Source organism: Rhodnius prolixus, unplaced genomic scaffold (genome assembly GCF_049639745.1).
Source record: "Rhodnius prolixus isolate KJV_2025 unplaced genomic scaffold, Rpr scaffold_6, whole genome shotgun sequence".
NCBI classification, from domain to species: domain Eukaryota; kingdom Metazoa; phylum Arthropoda; class Insecta; order Hemiptera; family Reduviidae; genus Rhodnius; species Rhodnius prolixus.
This window is the reverse complement of record NW_027411634.1, coordinates 16,209,412-16,229,293: the sequence shown is the minus strand read 5'-3', so window position 1 is coordinate 16,229,293 and position 19,882 is coordinate 16,209,412. Positions and strand designations below refer to the sequence as shown.

General features: G+C 34.3%; 2 protein-coding genes across 6 annotated transcripts in view; one reads left to right on the top strand and one right to left on the bottom strand.

Moving 5' to 3' along the window:
- LOC141460164 (trace amine-associated receptor 8c) overlaps positions 1-19,882 on the top strand; it is a 471,099-nt gene that overhangs the window by 24,105 nt on the left and 427,112 nt on the right. The window lies entirely within an intron of this gene.
- LOC141460389 (uncharacterized) lies at positions 4,903-10,191 on the bottom strand. The gene has a single exon (XM_074140321.1). The coding sequence runs from the start codon at positions 10,189-10,191 to the stop codon at positions 4,903-4,905; it is 5,289 nt and encodes a 1,762-aa protein (XP_073996422.1).

The following is a 19,882-nucleotide window of genomic DNA, read 5'->3' as shown; positions in this document are numbered from 1 at the left end:
TGAGAAATATAGGCAACTGTTTGCTAAAAAGTAGTGATACCTTGAAAAAACATAAAATTAAAAATATCTATAAAACGGAGCGGAATCGGGCCATAGTTTATATAGAATTTTTTGTTGCAAATGATGCCCAGAATCACCTCCCGAAGATTCGACCACTCCTCCGTATATACCCTGAATTTTAGCAGCAACTAAGAGGAGTGACTTTTGATTTATTAAATTTATGTACGTACTTTTTGTTCGTCCTTAAGAGATTAATGTCCCAGGACATTAAAAAACTTATTTCTTTCTTTCTTTCTATCTCTTACTGTAGTAAGAGATGATAATGCTATTTAAGGTAGATCTGGGAAAGGAGAAGGGCTGAGCTTTGGTAAATGCACCAAAATATCTATGGGCTGTGATAATAGAATTATGAAATAAGTGGATATGCTAATACTGTGTTCATGCACACGTCTGACATCCTCTCTTGGCATTGAACAAAGAAATTTCAACGATTTTCTGTCTTTTTTTGAGATATGGTGGATATTTACACTCACTTAGACACGAAACATTTAGTAAAAACAATTTTTACCACTCAGTGGATCTTACGAGGGTCGTTTGAAAAGTCCGTGCAAAGTCAGAGAAATAGCACCACTGGCGCGTATCGAGGTTATGTTTAGTTAGTAGCATCTCTTGGAAGAACACACACCAAGTTTCATCCAGATCGGTCTATTTCTTTGTGTTTGGCATTCGTTTGAATCGAGGAAGTCGAGTGATTTTCAAAAAATGGACGAAAAAGAATTTCGTGTGTTGATTAAACACTACTTTATGAAAGGCAAAACGCCTCAGCAGACTAAAGAGAAGCTTGATAAACATTATGGTGACTCTGCACCTTCGATTAGAACAGTTTATAAGTGGTTTCAAAATTTTCGGAGTGGCCATATGGGCACAAGTGACGCTGAACGTTCTGGACGCCCTGTTGAGGTTACTACTCCAGAAATCATTGATAAAATCCTTGATATGGTGATGGATGACAGAAGAGTGAAGGTGCGTGAGATTGCTAGTGCTGTGGACATCTCGAATGAACAGGTACATAATATTTTGCATCAACATTTGGACATGACAAAGCTATCCGCAAGATGGGTGCCGCCCATCGAAAAACGAAATCGTGTGAAGTGTTGCAAGGACGGTTTGCAGCTGTTCCAGAAGAATCCGCAGGACTTTAAGCGTCGTTTCGTCACTGCGGATGAAACATGGATACATCACTACACTCCTGAAACCAAAGAACAATCTAAACAATGGGTTACCAAGGGGGAATCTGCGCCAAAAAAGGCGAAGACCGTTCCTTCGGCCGGAAAGATTATGGCGACTGTCTTTTGGGATTCGCAAGGAATAATCCTCATCGACTATCTGGAAAAGGGTAAAACTATTACAGGTGCATATTATTCATCGTTATTGGACCGTTTGAAAACCGAGCTGCAAGAAAAACGCCCACGATTGGCCCACAAAAAAGTCCTTTTCCATCACGACAACGCACCAGCTCACCCTCAGCAGTTGTGGTCGCAAAATTAATGGAAATAGGGTTCCAACTCGTTTCACATCCCCCCTATTCTCCAGACTTGGCTCCCTCGGACTACTATTTGTTCCCCAATATGAAGAAATGGCTGGCGGGAAAAAGATTTTATTCAAACGAGGAGGTGATTGCAGAAACAAATGGCTATTTTTCAGACTTGGACAAATCCTATTATTCGGAAGGGATCAACAAACTAGAGTAGCGTTGGACGAAGTGTATAAGCCTAAAAGGAGACAATGTTGAAAAATAAAAAAGGTTTACCCCAAAAAATTAAGTAGTTTTTATTTTTGCACGGACTTTTCAAACGACCCTCGTATAACAGACCCAAATTCGAAAAACTGCACGATTAAAATAACTTTTACTGATTGAGAAATTAAAAAAAGAAACATTGTAGCAATTTGCGCACAAGTTGTGGAAGAAATCTAATTAAAGTTGCAAGAAGTTTCCGTTTAATTCAGAGAAGATTTAACTACTATAGCTGCTTAATGAAGGATCAAAGTTTCACCAGGACGCTGAACACTGCAATGTAGATTTCTCCGGTTGCTTGTATCCTAGTATCTGCGAAGAGAGAACTGATAACTGTCTTCTTCAATAAGAAGTGTCCAGTCTTTCGGAAATAGTTGAGATTGAGTGAATGTCCAGTTAGACTTCACTAACATTAATTTATTGTAAGTTAACACATATTAAAATTTGTTTTAATTATAGAATATTATAACTCTACTATACAACAATATTGTATGAACATATCAAAATAATATAACCAAGATAGATTTCTAAAAACAGAGGTAGAATATATAATTTCACTTACAAACACCAGATCTTGACTGCTTAGTGACGTATGACAGAAGATTGACCCTGTTGCTAGGGGAATGTACTTCCTTCTCTAGATTCTTTCCCTTGGTGCGAAAAGTGGTTCCAGCTACCAGCTGTTGTTTAAGAGTTGTAAAACCTAGACCCTTTTTTTTTTACGTCATTTCTTACCTCTCTTGCTTTAGATGTGTTTTAAAATAACCTTATTCTGAATCTACAAAATAATATTTAATACTTTTAATTTTAGCATTTAGCAAATGCTGCTAATATTCTTATTTATTGATTAAAGTAATTGGAGGAATGGACTGTTGCATTTTAAGCCCAAATTTATGCCTAATCCAACCTAAAATCAATACTAAATGGAAACGATCCTCTAATTATTTAGATATTTGAGAAAAAAACAGAATAATATCTTTATTAAACTTGAAATATATTTAGTTATAAAGATTATCTCGATCTGTATAGCCCAGATCAATTACATTTTAGCATATAAAATAAAATTGTCTAATAATGAATTGATCTTGGGAATAAAATCAGAATTTAGAGATAGTCTGTTACGAAAAGCAAATAGCGCGAAATTCCATGGTATTTACAAAGAATTATTGTTGGATTTAGGGGAAAAAGGGGCATATTAATGATAAAAAACAGTTTACAATTTATTAATATAATAATGAAGCTCAGAGGTGCACTGTTTAATTTAAACTTTAGTGTAAACAGGAATGAAAATAGACACTATTGTTCTCTCTACAATCATGGAGCGATTGCAAACATCATCCATTTTATTGGGAAATGTCCGATTTTACAGGAGTTCAGGGTACAATACTTGGGAAATAGAAAACTCATTAAAGGTTAGATTATTCTTTATTTGAATGGCCTTGATTGGTCCAAGCTGTATAAGTACACAATATCTCCGCTTGGAGTTATAGACAATTTTTAATAGATCATTTTAATTTTTAGTACAGAAATATGTTTAGTTCCGAAGTTTATATTATTGTAAATTAGAGTCAACTCGGCAGACGGACTAAGTCCATGCTCGAAGTGTGTTAAGTTTTGAACTAGAGAAATGTTTTGTTTAATTTTGAAATATTTTGCTATAGTTAGGATAAAGACTTTTTTTTTTGTATGTTTATAAGTTTTTGAATAAACACTATTATTATTATATTTAGTTCAAACCAGTTTGACATTTTATATATACATACTACGTACTTTACTTTCCTCGTGGTAGAGACAATACCAAATTACCAGCAATTTGATTTTTATTTCTGGTTGATGAAGTACTGCAGGTTCAGTTTATTCAGGTTTTTAAAATTTTTCTTATAAAAATGATCAATTACATTAAAGATGGCAATATTTCTAGAAAGTTAATCTCTGCTTAGTTAGAAAAACAATTCAAAGTTATTTAGTTTGTTATTTATTTATTGTTTTTTGATCTTATTTCAACTTTTGTTTTTTTCATTTCTTATCTGTGATCACAATTCTTTAAGACACTTTGTCTAATATTAAGGAGTAGACAGTGTCAAATTAATTTTCATTCTAATAATTTGTAATGACTGTAAATGTAAAAATTAAGAAGGACTAATTTTCCTAGACTCCATTGATCAACTCTTCTGGTCTGTACATTCAATGCCAGATAGTTACGAGCTTCCTTCCAAAAGGTGGTAAAGAAACCTTTGCAACTGCTGATCACGTAGACAGAAGTAAGATTTCAAGCACGTTCAAGTTTGGGAATGTCCTTAACTCAAGTGGGGCAGCTTACTACTCCTAAGAATTGGAAACGCAAGGATTTTTCATTTGTTTGTCATCTTCCTTTTTGATTATTTATTCTTTAAAGAGTTGATAGTTTCTTGAATTGGTTCAGATACCTAATCTCTAATAAAAATCTATGTTATATTCAAGTTTTGTGTTGTTTTAGTATCTGAGTTAATTGAATTTATTTTATTTATTAATGTGCTACTTAGTGAATTGTGGATGTTAATTGAACTTATTTACAGTGACTCCCATTAATATTGGGACACCTATTACAAAATGATTTAAAAGGAAAATGAAAACAACATACAAAAGTTTGGAATTTTTTTTTTTTAAATTACATTAGCAACATCTGTAGAAATTATTGTTTAGTAAATTATTTTGATTGATCAGAAAATGTTTAAGAAATAAATTGATAAATAGTTTAATTAGTTCAACATACGTTACAGTTAAATGGATATCCAATTTACAATGTTACAGTTGGTTTAAAGAATAATTCAAAAATGATAGTGGAGTATACTCCTGATATGATATGATTTAAACACGCACTCACTAGCCCAACTCACATGACCGACTGCCCTACACAGACAGACTGCGACTCAAGGTACAAAGTACCTTGTTGTTGTTTGATGATAAACCACAACATCCAAATTTTTTAATGAATTTACTTAACATACCGCCCACCAAAATTTGGAACTTTTGAAGAACTATGAAGATAATAATATGAGATGTGATGTGATGTGATGAGAAGTTTCGTGATGATGTGGATGGTGGTCTGGATATGATGTAGAAATTGATTAAGGCATGTTCTCATTCAGTTGAGGTAGAGGTGCTAGCTTAGTTACAGGGCGCTTATAGACTCCTTGAGCTGTCTTCACAGTAGCTACTCGAACGATACCATCAGGGCCAGGATGAATACTGATAACTCGAGCAAGGGGCCACTGTAATGGCCAGGTGTGTAAATCTTTTAGGAGGACCATGTCACCAACCTTTAAATTGGTTGTTGTAGTAATCCACTTGGTACGTTGTTGTAGCGTTTGGAGGTACTCTTTCTGCCAACGATTCCAAAAATGTTGTACTCGCTCTCTCAGATATTGCCAACGAGTTAAGTGATTAAGAGGTACGTCTGTTAACGTGGCTTCAGGAAGAGCAGTGAGTGGCGCTCCGATAAGAAAGTGCCCCGGAGTGAGAGGTTGAAGATCTTGAGGGTCTGTAGACAGAGGTTGAAGTGGCCGTGAGTTTAATATAGCTTCGATTTTTATGAAGATGTTGTTCAACTCTTGGGATGAAAATGTAGAACTGCCAATAAGTTTGCGAAGCAGAGTTTTGGTAGACTTGACTCCTGCCTCCCAGATTCCCCCAAAATGAGGTGCTTGAGGAGGATTAAATAGCCATGTGATGTGATGATGATTGATGTGATCAAGAATGCATGCTTGAGTAGTTTCTGAGTCATGCCAGGCAGCTACTTCAGCTAGATAGTTAGCAGCGCCAACAAAGTTCTTTCCACAGTCGGAGAGCATTTTAACAGGTTTGCCCCTCCTTGCAATAAAACGATCTAGAGCATCAATGAAAGCTTCAGTGGATAGTGAATGCACCAATTCAAGATGAACTGCTTTGGTAGATAAGCATACAAATAAACATAAATACACCGTCACCAGCGGTGACTTTCGTCGAGGCGTCTCCTTGCATAGAAATGGTCCAGCAAAGTCTACTCCTGTTTGATAGAAAGCTCTGACTGAAGACAGCCGCTCGGGAGGTAGATCGCCCATAAGTGGTGCTCGGTTTGATTTGGTCATTTTATGGCAGATGATGCATGTTCGTTTCCGTTGTTTCACCAAACTTCGTCCAGCAGGAATCCAATATTGTTGTTGAATAGCAGCAAGAAGAGTTGCAGGTCCGGCATGTGCATGTTCTATATGAAAATAATCTATCAAAATGTTAGTGAATTGAGAACGTCTTGGAAGTAAAATTGGATGTTTGGATTCAATAGGTAAGGAAGAATGGCGTAAGCGACCGCCCACCCTAAGAATACCAGTTTGATCGACAAATACATTAAGACTTAACATTAATGGAGTCGGGTTAAGGTGATCATTGAACGCTTCCGGATAGTAATGATGTTGTAAAAGTTTGATACATTTGATGTTGGCAGCGTCAAATTCTAAAGCAGTGATAGGACCCTTAGGTCTGATGTGATCGGAAAACTTTGATTTTGGTACAAATCTGAGGGCGTAAGCTAACGAATTGACCAGACGACGGTATTTAGAAAATCTTTCAGTCCAGTTGATGAAATCCGATACGTGAAAAGTAACAGTTAACGTTACACGAGAGGATTTGATTTCAGGTATGTTTTCAGACGAGATACTAGTTTCATTTGAGGGCCATAAGGTCTCAGGTTGGATCAACCACGGGGGGCCCGCCCACCATAAGGGATGATTCAATAACTGGGTTGGTAGCAAACCTCTTGAGCAGCAGTCGGCAGGATTTTCATGGGAAGAAATATGCTTCCAGCATTTAATCTCGGTTAGTTCGCTGATGCGAACTACGCGATGTGCAACAAAGGTCTTCAATGTGTGTGCTGGAATTTGAAACCAGCTAAGCACAGTAGCTGAATCGGTGAAAAACCAAGTAGATTCGATTCGGAGGTGTTTAATGCATTTGGCAATAGATGTGTACAATGAAGCAAGCAATAATGCACCACAAAGTTCCAAGCGGGGAATTGTCATGGGCTTTAGTGGGGCCAATTTAGATTTAGATTTAAGGAGGAAAACTTTCCTCTTCGAATTCCCGATGGAGACTATGTATAGTACAGCACCATAGCCTCGTTCCGAAGCATCACAAAAGCCACCAATGGAACATGGTGCCTGTGTATCGTCCAACATAAGGTAGCGTGGGATACGAACTTGTTGAAGGTTAGGTATATCTTGAAGAAAATTCTCCCAAGTGTGCAAGATAGCAGTTGGCAAATTCTCATCCCAACCAATTCCTAATTTCCAAGTCTCTTGTAGAAGTATTTTAGCGATAAACACAGATGGGGACACGTAACCTAGAGGATCATAAATACGTGCTATTGTGGATAATATCATTCGTTTGGTAGGAGGTAAAGCAGACATATGTATCTTGTATGAGAAGACATCTTGTATTGGATCCCATTGCAACCCCAAAAGTTTAACAGTTGGTTCTTCCATTTCGCTAAAGGATATTGGCATTACCTTACATTGATCAGGACTAGGTTTGATAACGTCTGAACTGTTGCTCGTCCATTTGCTCAACTGAAAACCTCCTTTTGATAATAGGGCAATTAATTGCTCTTTAATAGATAATATCCCGTCAATAGTGGAAGCACCCGTGACTATGTCGTCAACATAGGTGTCATGGGTAAGAGCCTTAGTGGCTAGAGGAAAAGGTATACCTTCATCAGTCACAAGCTGTTGAATGACCCGTAAAGCCAAGAAGGGAGATGATTTGAGTCCATAGGTAACTGTGGTTAACTCGAATTCTTCAATGGGGTGATCAGAAGAAAAGCGCCACAAAATATGTTGATAGACTCTATCATCAACGGATATAAGTATCTGACGATACATCTTTACAATATCTGCAGTAATCACGAATCGATGTTTTCGAAAATTCAAAATGATGTCACTGATATCCGTTTGTAGTTTGGGGCCTGCACCCAGATAATCATTTAGTGATCCAAAAGTTGTTCTGCAAGAACCGTCAAAGACAACACGCAATTTCGATTCACCATTTACAATCTTCGAAACCCCATGATGAGGTATTACGCATTTTGCGGGTCTGTTAGTTGTTACCATGTGCCCCAGGTCAAGATATTCTTGCAGAAATGAATGATACTGATGGGAAAGAGCGGAATCGCGTGCAAGCTTAAACTCCACATTGCGTAATCTGTGTAAAGCACACAAATGTGTTGGGCCTAGATAATTAGGTACGGAGAGAAATGGCAATGAAACGACATAACGCCCATCAGGCATACGAGAATGAGTAGCTTTGAAATGATCTTCGCAAAATTGATCGTCGGGTGATAAAGTGGGCTGCTCAGTTTTGATGGTCTCGATTTCCCAAAATCTTTCCATAAGGGAATAAACATCTGAAGAAGTAATAAAGAATGATGATGTAGATTGAGAACAGGAAAGCTCCGTGCATTTACCCATAATAATTTGACCAAAGATGGTACTAAGTAGTTTTGGTTCCTTTTGATTAAAATTAAACTCACAGGGAGGTGAAGAACAGTCTAAGATCTGTAAGAAAAGATCCGCTCCGAGAAGAAAATCAATAGGACCTGGGTTCCAGAAGTCAGGATCCGCTAAATTCAGATGAATGTAGCGTTTCCATATTGATGGGGGTAACTTTTGATGGGGTAATTGTTGTGTAATGATAGGGATAACAACAGCCTCTGTGTGGAGGTCAGGTGATACGGAGCGAAGTGATCGTAATGTACACATTACCTTCTTGGTTGGTGTTAATAACATGGATTGACCAATTCCAGATACAGATATGTTAAAGGGAATAGAGGGTAATTGTAACATGGAAGCGCATGATTCTGTTATAAAAGAGTATTGACTACCACAATCTATAACTACTCTTATCGGATGGAAAACACCATTAACGTCACAAATTTGAACAATTGCTGTGCCCAAAAGCACTTCCGGGGTATGGTTAGCAGAAATGGCAGAGAATGCTACATTTGAAGCGGATGGTTCCTCCTTATTAGTAGAAGGTAACTGAGAAGTTGGCTGAGTAATGGATGGCATACTAGGTATGGATGGCTGTAAATGTAAGGTGGTATGATGACGTCCTCCACATTGGCGACACTTCCAACGAGAAGTACATTCTCTCGTACGATGGCCCGGATAAAGGCAATTTTTACAGCCAGCCCAATTTTTTAAAATATCATAACGTTGTTTAGGCGTGCCTCGAACATAAGTGGGACATTCCGTAAGCTTATGCCTTTGCTTACATAGAAAACATGTTGGAGAACGAGAGGAAGAAACAAGTTTATTCGCCTCGTTTACTACTGATGGAGAAGAGGTTGTATTTGTAAAGAATGAATTGGAAGGTTTGATATGAGTTCTATTTGATCTAGTGTTATTGGGCTTAAAAGGTTGATTGAGGATTGGAGTTAAATCCCTTTTGCCCCTTTCTGTAATGTCTTTGGCGTTTACCTTCTTTCGCACAAATTTGGCTAGGTCATCGCAAGTGGGAAATTCATCTGCAGCAGCCAATTCGAATGACTCTCTTGTGCTTTCATCCAAGCAGCGAAGAGCTAGTTCAAACATAATGTACTTTGACGAATTAGGAATTTTAATTTTTTCGAAGGAAGTGACATTTTCAATGACAACCTGCATAAAGTGTTGCAATGACGCTGCTGTAGCTTTACCTGTGAGAGGTTTAAAATTCAGTATCTGGTCAAGGTAGAATGCTGCGAGTTTTCTCTTATTGTCATAATGTTGAAGCAATGCTGACCAGGCTTGTTCGTAGCCTACCTCAGAAACTGGTACATGTTTAATGACAGAAAGGGCAGAACCCTGTAAGTTAGCAAGAAGAAAGTGATATTTCTCAACAGCTGTCAACGAAGTTTCATCATGGACCATGGAACTGAAAGTATCTCTAAATAAGGGCCAATCTTGCAACTTGCCAGAAAATACTGGTATTGTGATATGAGGAAGTCGTGATCGAATAGAAATACACTGAGATAAGTCTAACAGTGAATTCTGAATTGAAGTGGTAGGCCTGGGTTGATATGAGGCGCAATGAATTTCAAAAATAGCCCCGGCTTCATAATAAAAGTCTTTGGTAGCCCTAAGAATTGTCGATTCTCGTTTAGACGGAAATTCCGATTCTGCATCCTTTGCCAAATAAAGTGACTTAATTTCAGCCCATTCATTCATAAATTTTTCATAAGTTACATCAAGTGATCTAAACATCCCTTTAAATAACGAAATTGCTGTGGAATCAGTGCTAATTCGGCGGCCAGTCTCACAAATTGACTTAATATCATCAGCTAGCGAAAAGGCCTTGTCTTTATGCAGGGTAATTTTTTGATCTAATGACAGCTTGAGAAGTTCCGTCATGTTTAAAAATGTGAAATAAAATGAGATATAACGGAATAAGAAAAGATAGATATTAAGGGAAAAGGAAAGTTACAGAATTCAGAAGATTAGAGCAAAATCAGAAAGCTAGAAAAATAATACAAATAACATAAAATATGCATGAATTAATAACTAATGTAAACGTCTATAAATAGAGACAACAAGATAATATTACATATAATTCTAACTTAACATAGGCTTTGATTCAAGATAAACACAAAGAATTATGAAAATAAACACAAATTAAATAAATCAGAAATGATTACATTGAACAAATGAGAGCTTACAAAATAGTGATAGTTAATATTGAAATGCAGTTTGTAAATACGAAAATACAATAATTAATTACTCTTGTATTTAGGATTATACCTAAATTTTATTGCCACACTTCGTAAAGCAACACACTTTAAAAATTAACGGAAGCGATAGCTCTATGACGCTTTAACTTACGGCAAAAATCAGAACTAACGACAGCGTACTCCAAAACTCGAGTACCGCATGGTTAGTTATTTCTATAATTTAAAGATTATTTAGATGAAATGACGAATTTAGTTTTATTTTAATTTTTCAAGTGTGTTAAGAAACTATAGCTGGTTTTTTTTGAAAATATTAATCAGTAATTCACAGTAACAGCAAAAAGAATAATATAATATAATGGTTTTGATTGAAAATACAATTATTTTTAGTTATTTAGGCATTATAGCCTGATTGAGACAAACACTGTTTAATCTGAATGTTCTATAATAGATGTGGACTGTATATCTGTAGATCGTTAGTTCAAAATCTGGCCCGGATGGGACCAGATAATGTTTAGTAAATTATTTTGATTGATCAGAAAATGTTTAAGAAATAAATTGATAAATAGTTTAATTAGTTCAACATACGTTACAGTTAAATGGATATCCAATTTACAATGTTACAGTTGGTTTAAAGAATAATTCAAAAATGATAGTGGAGTATACTCCTGATATGATATGATTTAAACACGCACTCACTAGCCCAACTCACATGACCGACTGCCCTACACAGACAGACTGCGACTCAAGGTACAAAGTACCTTGTTGTTGTTTGATGATAAACCACAACATCCAAATTTTTTAATGAATTTACTTAACAATTATATATAAGTATAAATCGATGAAATTCCAAACTGTTAGGTAGCACTTTTTGAAAAAGTGTAAAATAAGGCTCTCAAAAATATTGGGGCACCAGAAGTGCTAGAGTTTAAATGTTCAATATTTAAAATCTCCTACTATTTAATATTTGGTTGGTAATAATTTAATAATTGCTTTTTGACTTACAATAGCCCTCAAACGATCAGGCATAGGTGAAACAAGTTTTTGGTTAATTCAGGTGGTGTTTTTTTCCCATTCTTCCAGGAAACATCGTTTTAATTCATTTTTGTTAGATATTACTCGTTTACTTAAAGCACTGGCTAAATATTGCCATAAATGTTCAATGGGATTAAGATCCGGTGACTGCGGAGAGGTTTGGAAAACTTTGGGCAATTATATAACAGTCACTGCCGTAGGTTTGGGGTCGTTGTCTTGGTAGAATTTAGAAGACCCTAAAATACCAAATGTTTGGGCACTTTTTTCAAATTATATTTTAATATATTACTATAAACCATTTTGTGCATCATTCCATCAATAAACACTAATTCTCCAAATCCTGATGCACATTCAGCTCCAAACCAGAACTGACCCACCACCACCCGGAGGTGCAGCTTTAAAACCCTTTAAAGTTGGCTGTAAATTCTTCTTTTCGAGTTCAACATTCGCTTTCCTCCAGACCATTCGCCTTCCATCTGACTGAAAAACATTAAATTTTGATTCATCGCTAGAGTATATCATTCCAAAAGTCACTATTTACATTGAAATATTTTTCGGCAAATTTCACTCTCTTAACACGATTTATCTTACTGACAAAAGGATTCTTCCAGGCTACTTTACCATGATAGTCGAGTTTTCTTAGCACTCTCCGAACTGTTTCTGCTCCTTTTTTTGCTCTCTGAACATGTCAAAAATTTCACATTGAAGTTTTGGAGCACTAAGTCGGTGATCTTTTTTAATTTTTTTAATATATAACGCTGCTCTCTCTCAGAGAGCAGTTGAGGACGGCCTTTTTGTGGGGTTGAAACAATTCTTTTTGGTAACGCTGAATGATGTTCCACGCAGTAGATGTTTTAGGTCCGATCAGTTTTTTCTGTCTCTCTAACACTTTTTATTGTCTTTGTGCAAAGAAATTACAATTTTTCTTTGTTCAATCGTTGTATTTGTATTTTTGCACGACATGTTATACCTGGCTTGATTTATATAAACTAATATAATTATTAATTTCATATTGAATATATGCTTAAGGTATATATTTACAAATTGTATAGATATTCGGGCAAAACCTTGGACAAACTATAAATTATAATAGTGTCCCAATATTTATGAGAGGTGGAATTTGCACTTATTATTATATATATTTTTTTTTAATCTACCAAAACATTTTTATGTACTTATTTAAATAGTTTTTATTTAATTAATAGTAATTATAAAATGAAATGAATTTATAAAAATTTGAATAAATGGGTGCCACTTTTAATTTTCGTCAATTTTTAACTTCTGTATGTACTGTCCCAATATTAATGGGAGTCACTGTACGTTACACTGCATATTGTAGCAATTAATTTAGTTAATTGCAATTGCACTCTAGTTGGAGGGATTAAAACCTAATAAGTTAATGTTTCCTGAGGCTAGACTTTTTTATTCTGTTCCTACTAACAGAAGTTTGTTTTTTTTGTTTTTTTAAATAAAACATGCTCTTTTATTTAATTCCAACAATTTGAATATTGTCCTTTTGTTCATTTTCTCTTTCACAGTTATTTTTAATATTAAAAAGTGGACCATTGGTATTTTAGACCTTTCAGTTGATTTGAATTGTCAGCCTTAAATTCAATTTAAGTTTTTATTTTCACGTTACACTCGGACGGAAAGTATTGGATATTCTAATTTTTTAAATTGAGTTCTACCAAACAGAAAAATATGTTTTGTTTTTAAAAAGAGGTTGACATACTATATGTATTCTTGCTGCCTTGTTTGTATTTGTTTTTCTACGGATTTTCTGATCGGGAAAACTAAAAAATGAACTTATTATCAGAAACAATCTTATTTAAAAAGTGATTGCATTCTATCGTAGGTGAAAGAATAATTTTAAAAAGAAAAAGTTTTTACATTTTAAATTAAACCTCCTGATTACACCTCTGCTACTAAGTCATTGCCCAGATTGCACTGTATTTCTTTTGTTTTGGAACATTTTCTGAAAAAAAAGGATGTTTTAAGGATACTCTGGTTAACTTTCAAACGATGCTGAAGAAAGTAGGCAACCATTGCATAAAATTCCTCCAGCTGACATTGCTGAATTCTGGATGCAGTTTCATAACAACCACCTTAAGTTCTATGTAAGAAAATAGACTGTCACTTTAGTCTAATAAAATCAATAAATGTTATTTGTGAGTTCACATCACATTTATAAAAGTACTCTATTGTTTACTAACATAGAATTATTGATCACACTATTAAGCAGGCTGAACTTTGAAAGGTACTGCTGTGGAGATTAAGGATTTATTTAAAAGAGACAAACTTTTTATTATAATATTAATATATTTTAGCTCCATACGAGTTGAGTCCATGTGGTACTTTGTTCTGCATAAAATAACTTGGTTCTTAATGATGTGGAGGGATATTTTTAAAAGTTTTTATCAAATCAAATTTAGGTTTACTATGATAAGAGAGTGTAACCACTTCATAAAAAATTATAATAAGTTACAAAAAAGTGTCGAAATAAAAACAGGCATTACGAACTTCAGATTTTTGTTTTGTTTTTATAATCAAAATTACTAAAACTAGGAATGATATTATATAAAGATGCCCTTTGTAGGAAGGGGAAGCCCTTTGACTTGCTAATGTAATCAGGTAGGATAGATGGCAAACTATCTTCATACGAGTATGTAAGAAACTGTGGATCTAACCTTGACTTTAGAAATATTATTCTGATATAAAGCTAGTCTATCAGATATTTTTGCTTATTGTGGTAGCAAAAAAAGAGAGCTGGAAGAACCACTATTGGTGGTTATGGTTTTTAGATTTAAATTGCTTCTTTTAATTAACAGAACTACTTTCATTAGATAGGGTTGCCAACTCTATAAAGTTCCAAAAACGGAAACCCTAAAAAAATTAGGTAAATTAAGGGCCGTCGACAGGATTTTGGCGCCCGGGAATATATAGGATGCTCAGCATAAGACTACCGTTTCTTCGGGAGGCGATTCTGGGCATCATTTGCTACAAAAAATTCTATATAAACTATGGCTCGATTCGACTCCGTTTTATAGATATTTTTAATTTTATGTTTTTTTTTAAAGGTATTACTGCTTTTTAGCAAACAGTTGTCTATATTTCTCAAACTATTAAAGCTACAGCAATTTCAATAAGCTCATTAGAAAGAAGGTTAAATATCCTTTTAAATAAGCTAATTTATATTCCAAAATAATAATATCAAGTATTGCACTTTGTGGGCCAAACATAAGGAATAGCAAGTTTCTAATTTTTTCCAGAAAACTTTGACTTCATTTTTCTCAAAAATATTATATAAGTTTAAAACGTACACTCCTCATGAAACTCAAACACCTTTCGAAAGGTATACCATGGATAGTGGTTATTTTAAAAATTGATGCAGAAATCTGTGATTAATTGCAAAAAAGTAGGCCTCAAAACAGCGTCGGCATTATGAAAGGAATTCACCTACCATAAGAATATAATTGAACAGAATCATCAAATCCAGTACCATTTTTTGCATTTTGTTCATCGTTACATCAATAACCTGTTGACCTATTCAGTTCAGTTAGAACAGAAAAACAAAACGCCAAATGAAGAAGTCTCGGAAGTCAGAACTTAAATCAAAAATACAAAAAATTAAATTAGATTTGTGTGAATAATATCTGAAAAAAAGACAATAGGCGTCCTTTCCTAATTTAAGAAAGGACAAGGACAACCAGGTGTTAAAAAAGGACTGTCCTTTCAAAAAAAAAGGCAGTTGGCAACCCTAACATTAGACTAAATTAAAGTATTAAGTACTTTTAATGAATGGTCAAATAAGAACCCACATGCTTCATGAGGTTTTATAATTTTCAATCAAGATAAAACAATGCGGGTTTCTAAAAATAATTATGTTAATAAATATATTTGTATATAAAAATTAAATCTTGAGAGGGTTTGTATATTTGAGATTTTAGAGGAGATGTGTAGCTACTTGACATGTCAAATTTATCATTAGGATTTTTGTAGCAGTTCTAACAGGAGTTTATATCTGATCAAAATTTAAATTTGCTTTGTGCCTTATTAATGTAGCAAAATAATAATAATATTAATTGTACTAAGTAAAAATGGTGTGATAACCGATTCTTCTTTTGCTGCAATTATTACATTGCTAAGCTTACAAATGTTCTTAAAACTAAAGTGAATTTATGTTCATCATAGAAATATATTTTGTAGAGATTGTTAGCGATGCTAATTGCTGGATAGGATTTATGGATGGATCTCCCTTGGCAGATAGCTCTTTCTATTTTTTTTTGTTTCTATTAAATAAAAATGATAAGTTTATAAATGAAGGATTTCGACTTAAACATATATGTATAAAGTGACAATAATATAAAACAGGACGCCAAATTGTAGTTTCCTGTGACTTTTCATTTTTGTGATATTCTACTTACACACACGCTTGTACACAACTACAATTGATTGCTTCAAGTGGCAATATCCTGGGCTAAATTTGTCCCATCATAGAAGGTGACTTCCATGCGGAAAACAACCGATCAATACACACTGATGGAAGCAAATGTTGTGATGCAGTTGGAACTATTTTTATTGTGTGCGGAGCAAACTATGATTCCACTGAGAGTGGATTTCGCCTCAGTGAACGCTTTTACTAACAATGAAGTATAGAAACTGGCAATGGCCAAAGTTGGTCGAGAGATCAGCGATTAGCGGGTGGGTCTGGTTGGAAATAGAAACCTAGTGTACAGTCTCTAGAAAGAATGATTTTTTTTTTTATCTGAGTACTTTGACTTTTAATTATTGGTACCACCAAAACAGCACTAGGTGAAAGCCTGAAACACACTTCTGGTGATAAAACAACTCTACTCACCCAGGAAAATGATATCGTGGAGAAGTAGGCATCAAGGGATAAATATTTACTGCAACCGAATTACCTTCCTCAAAGGCCCTCTCACAATATTTTGGATAAAACTTCGCCAAGTAGGTTCTATGTAGGTTATACTCCCCCTCTAACACCCTGGGCGCCACCCTCAATACTTTATATTCTAAAATGGCTTTGTGGATTGTTAGATATAATTTCCTTAGTTTTCCACGCGGCTCTTATCAGATATTGGGATTGTTCTAAGGTATAAATACATCCCTACAACTCTGCGGATCACCCAGGTTCTCTACAGCACCCCAGGAAACCTGGGATCCGTCGGATAGGATAATTACTCCTTAAACCTTAACACTCCTACACTACAAGGTTGGGTAGTTGCGACAGAAACATAACAAAACTTGATTATTTTAACCTGAATATCACATTAATAATCGCTTACAAGAATCTCTGTAAAAATAAAGATTAGTGATCATTTCAATTAATTATTTACTAATATTCGACTATTGATCTTTCATTCAACCATCATCATGACCTTCCTTACACCTTAGTATCCAGTTTAAATGAAGGTTTCCTCCATTGTACATAATAAATATATCCCAAGAAATACGTTCAATTTCAAAATTGGCATGTCTGGAAATATAACTCTATTCATTCATTTTCAATATTTATAATCATCTTTTTAAAACTATTATTTAGCAAACTTTTAAAACATCTTTCGCTGTTTGATAAGCTCATTAATTCTCTTGAACACCTCAGAAATCCTGAGATTAGTAACTCTTGTTTTTTATTAATACATTTTTAATAAACATTTTTCAACTTTCTAGAGTATTTACTTTTTTCCAAGGTCTCTTTCATAATGTTTGCTTCAAGAAAAGGAATTATTTTTAAAACTTTTATCTTAACAAGAGTTTTGTCTTTTGAAAAAAAAAAATTCTGTAGTTTTTCTTAGGATTTTCCTACCTGTTGGAGTTGTTGTTTTCCTACTGTTAAAGTTATTAATCTTGACATCCTATAAAAGCTAATAATTCTATTACCGCTCTATAAGTCTACCATGGCGTACTACGTACAATTTTATTTGAAATATTTGTTTTTGTTTAATTTTATAAAGAAGCATTTTAGTAATTATTTAGTTTTGTAACCTCCATAGTAGGATTTTAATGAGCAGCTAACATTTCGTACTTAATGAAAATACCACACCAGGGTATCTCTTCACTAAATCGATAATTTAATAATTTATTTATTTTTGTAATTTGCGTTGACTGCTTCGATTTTCTTTATTTTTCTTATCCTCATTCCAATTGTGTCGGTCAATATTTTTTACAGGATAATTTTTTTCATAATAATTCAATTAAGGGGACTTTATTTGGGAAAAGAGAGGCTAGGTATTCTTTTTTCAAATATATCATTTCCATATGTTGTACTTTTCTGCAAGTTTTATATTATAACAGAGGATAAATTTGTAACTGAAAAATTCAGAGTACAAACTACATTTTTGTCTATGCAGCACGCATAGATTAAAAGTTTTTATCAGAAAACTTGTGGGAAAATTCAAAATAAATGGTAGTACTTTTCAGAAACACTAAAGAAGTAAATTTTTTTCGATTCATAGATATCTCAAAATCGAAAACCTGCACAATTACATCATCATTTCATACTAAAATTAATGAAACAGCCAGTAAAGAAGAAATTATGGCCAGCGTTTTGCTATAAAGTTGTTACCAATATCTGAAAACAAATAAAAAAGAAATATTATTGCATTTTTTGAAGAGTAATAAAGTGAGAGTTAAGGCTAATTAAGTTTTTCAAATGATACAATGATGTTTACTTTAACTCTTAGAAGGGCCACTCCCTCAAGTAGGAGTTGACTATTTATCACCGCAGCTGTCCAGTCAATTTGGGGAAGATTTTTTGTTGACATCACAGCCAGTGGCTAGCTGTCAACTCAATCAGTATAACTAAATATTTAAATCACTAGTTCTCCCAATACTTTTTACTCATTACTCACAGGCTTTTAGTCTTTCCAATACATAAAATAATGTCTTGTAATATCAAAACATAATTTTAGTAAAAATAATTTGATAAAAAAAATTGCATGATTTTAGCATTTAAACAAACATATTTACGTATATGTTAGGAAAAAATGTAAATTTTATGCTAAAATTTTGATGGTCCTACACACGCATCCACATTAGGCCCAATGAAAGCTTCAAAGTTTGCTTTGATTTGATATTTTGATTCATGCTTAACAGAGCCGTATGATTTTCTGTTTTCAAATGTCTACTTTGTTGTAAATAAAATATTATTCTAAATAAAAGGATAGACATATTCAATTTTCATGGCTACTGCGTATCCTAACATTAGGAAAATGATTTAGACAACCAGGAAAAGCTGCGCACTTTCCATCATACCATAAGACGTTCGCATGGCAAAAAGAGAAACACGACCAAGTAAACGAAGTAGAAATTCTGCAGGGTGATTCGGAAATTCTTCCGTAAAACATGGACTTCCAATCGGAGCTCTTTGCCCCCCCCCCCCCAAAAAAAAAAACCGAAAGCGCGGAGCATGTTAGTCGGTCGCCGGTTATTTTCTGATGAATCATCATAGGAGCGAAAGAGTTTTATTGATTTTAGGCCATCATCCAGCCGGTTCAATATAGGAAATGACCCGATTTCTAAAAATTGTATCCTAGGGTCCTGTGTAAACAATGAAGTTAACTCGTTTTCTTGTACTTTAGCTCTCGTTTGTTGATGGTTAGTGAAACTGATCCTACTCTGTTTGCCAACTTTTTCGGCATGAATATGTACCCTCATCAGTGCGGTAATGATGATGTATTGTATTGATCCAAGTGAAAACTCCTCATTAATACAAATCTGCCACAGATAAACGCTGATTTCTTAATAAACGCTTTTTATTGATCTGGCCATAGTTAATGTTAACCAATAAGTTTTACGCTTCTTTACATGCTCAAGTAAAAATGTCCGGTTCGCTGTAAAAGTATTTATGTCAAGCCAATGACGGATTGATGGACGACGATCGCAGTACATACCAATGCACACCTAGAAAGAATGGATTCGAGTGAAAATATGGCAGTTCTCTTGGAAGAAGAAATATGGTTCATCCTTACAGCAACTCAATCGTACACATTATTTTTTTATGTTTAACTCTAAATATCTCGTTTCCTAATCGACAAATTTTCACGAAATTTTGTATAAAAATAGACAAAAGTTCTCTCCATATAGCGGTAAAATATAAACAAAAGCTATCGAGTAGTTTTCCAGATATTTGAAGTTAAAGATTTCACTGTTTCAAACGAAAAACTTTATTTCTAAATATCTTGTTTCCTACTCGACAGATTTTTACGAAATTTTATACAATTATAGACAAAAGTTGTCTCCATATACAGGTAAAATATAAACAAAATCTATCGAGTAGTTTTCCAGATATTTGAAGTTAAAGATTTCACTGTTTCAAACGA

Bases quoted from the DNA above. Each gene is read 5' to 3' on its own strand.
- LOC141460389 (XM_074140321.1), bottom strand. From the start codon at position 10,191: ATGACGGAACTTCTCAAGCTGTCATTAGATCAAAAAATTACCCTGCAT.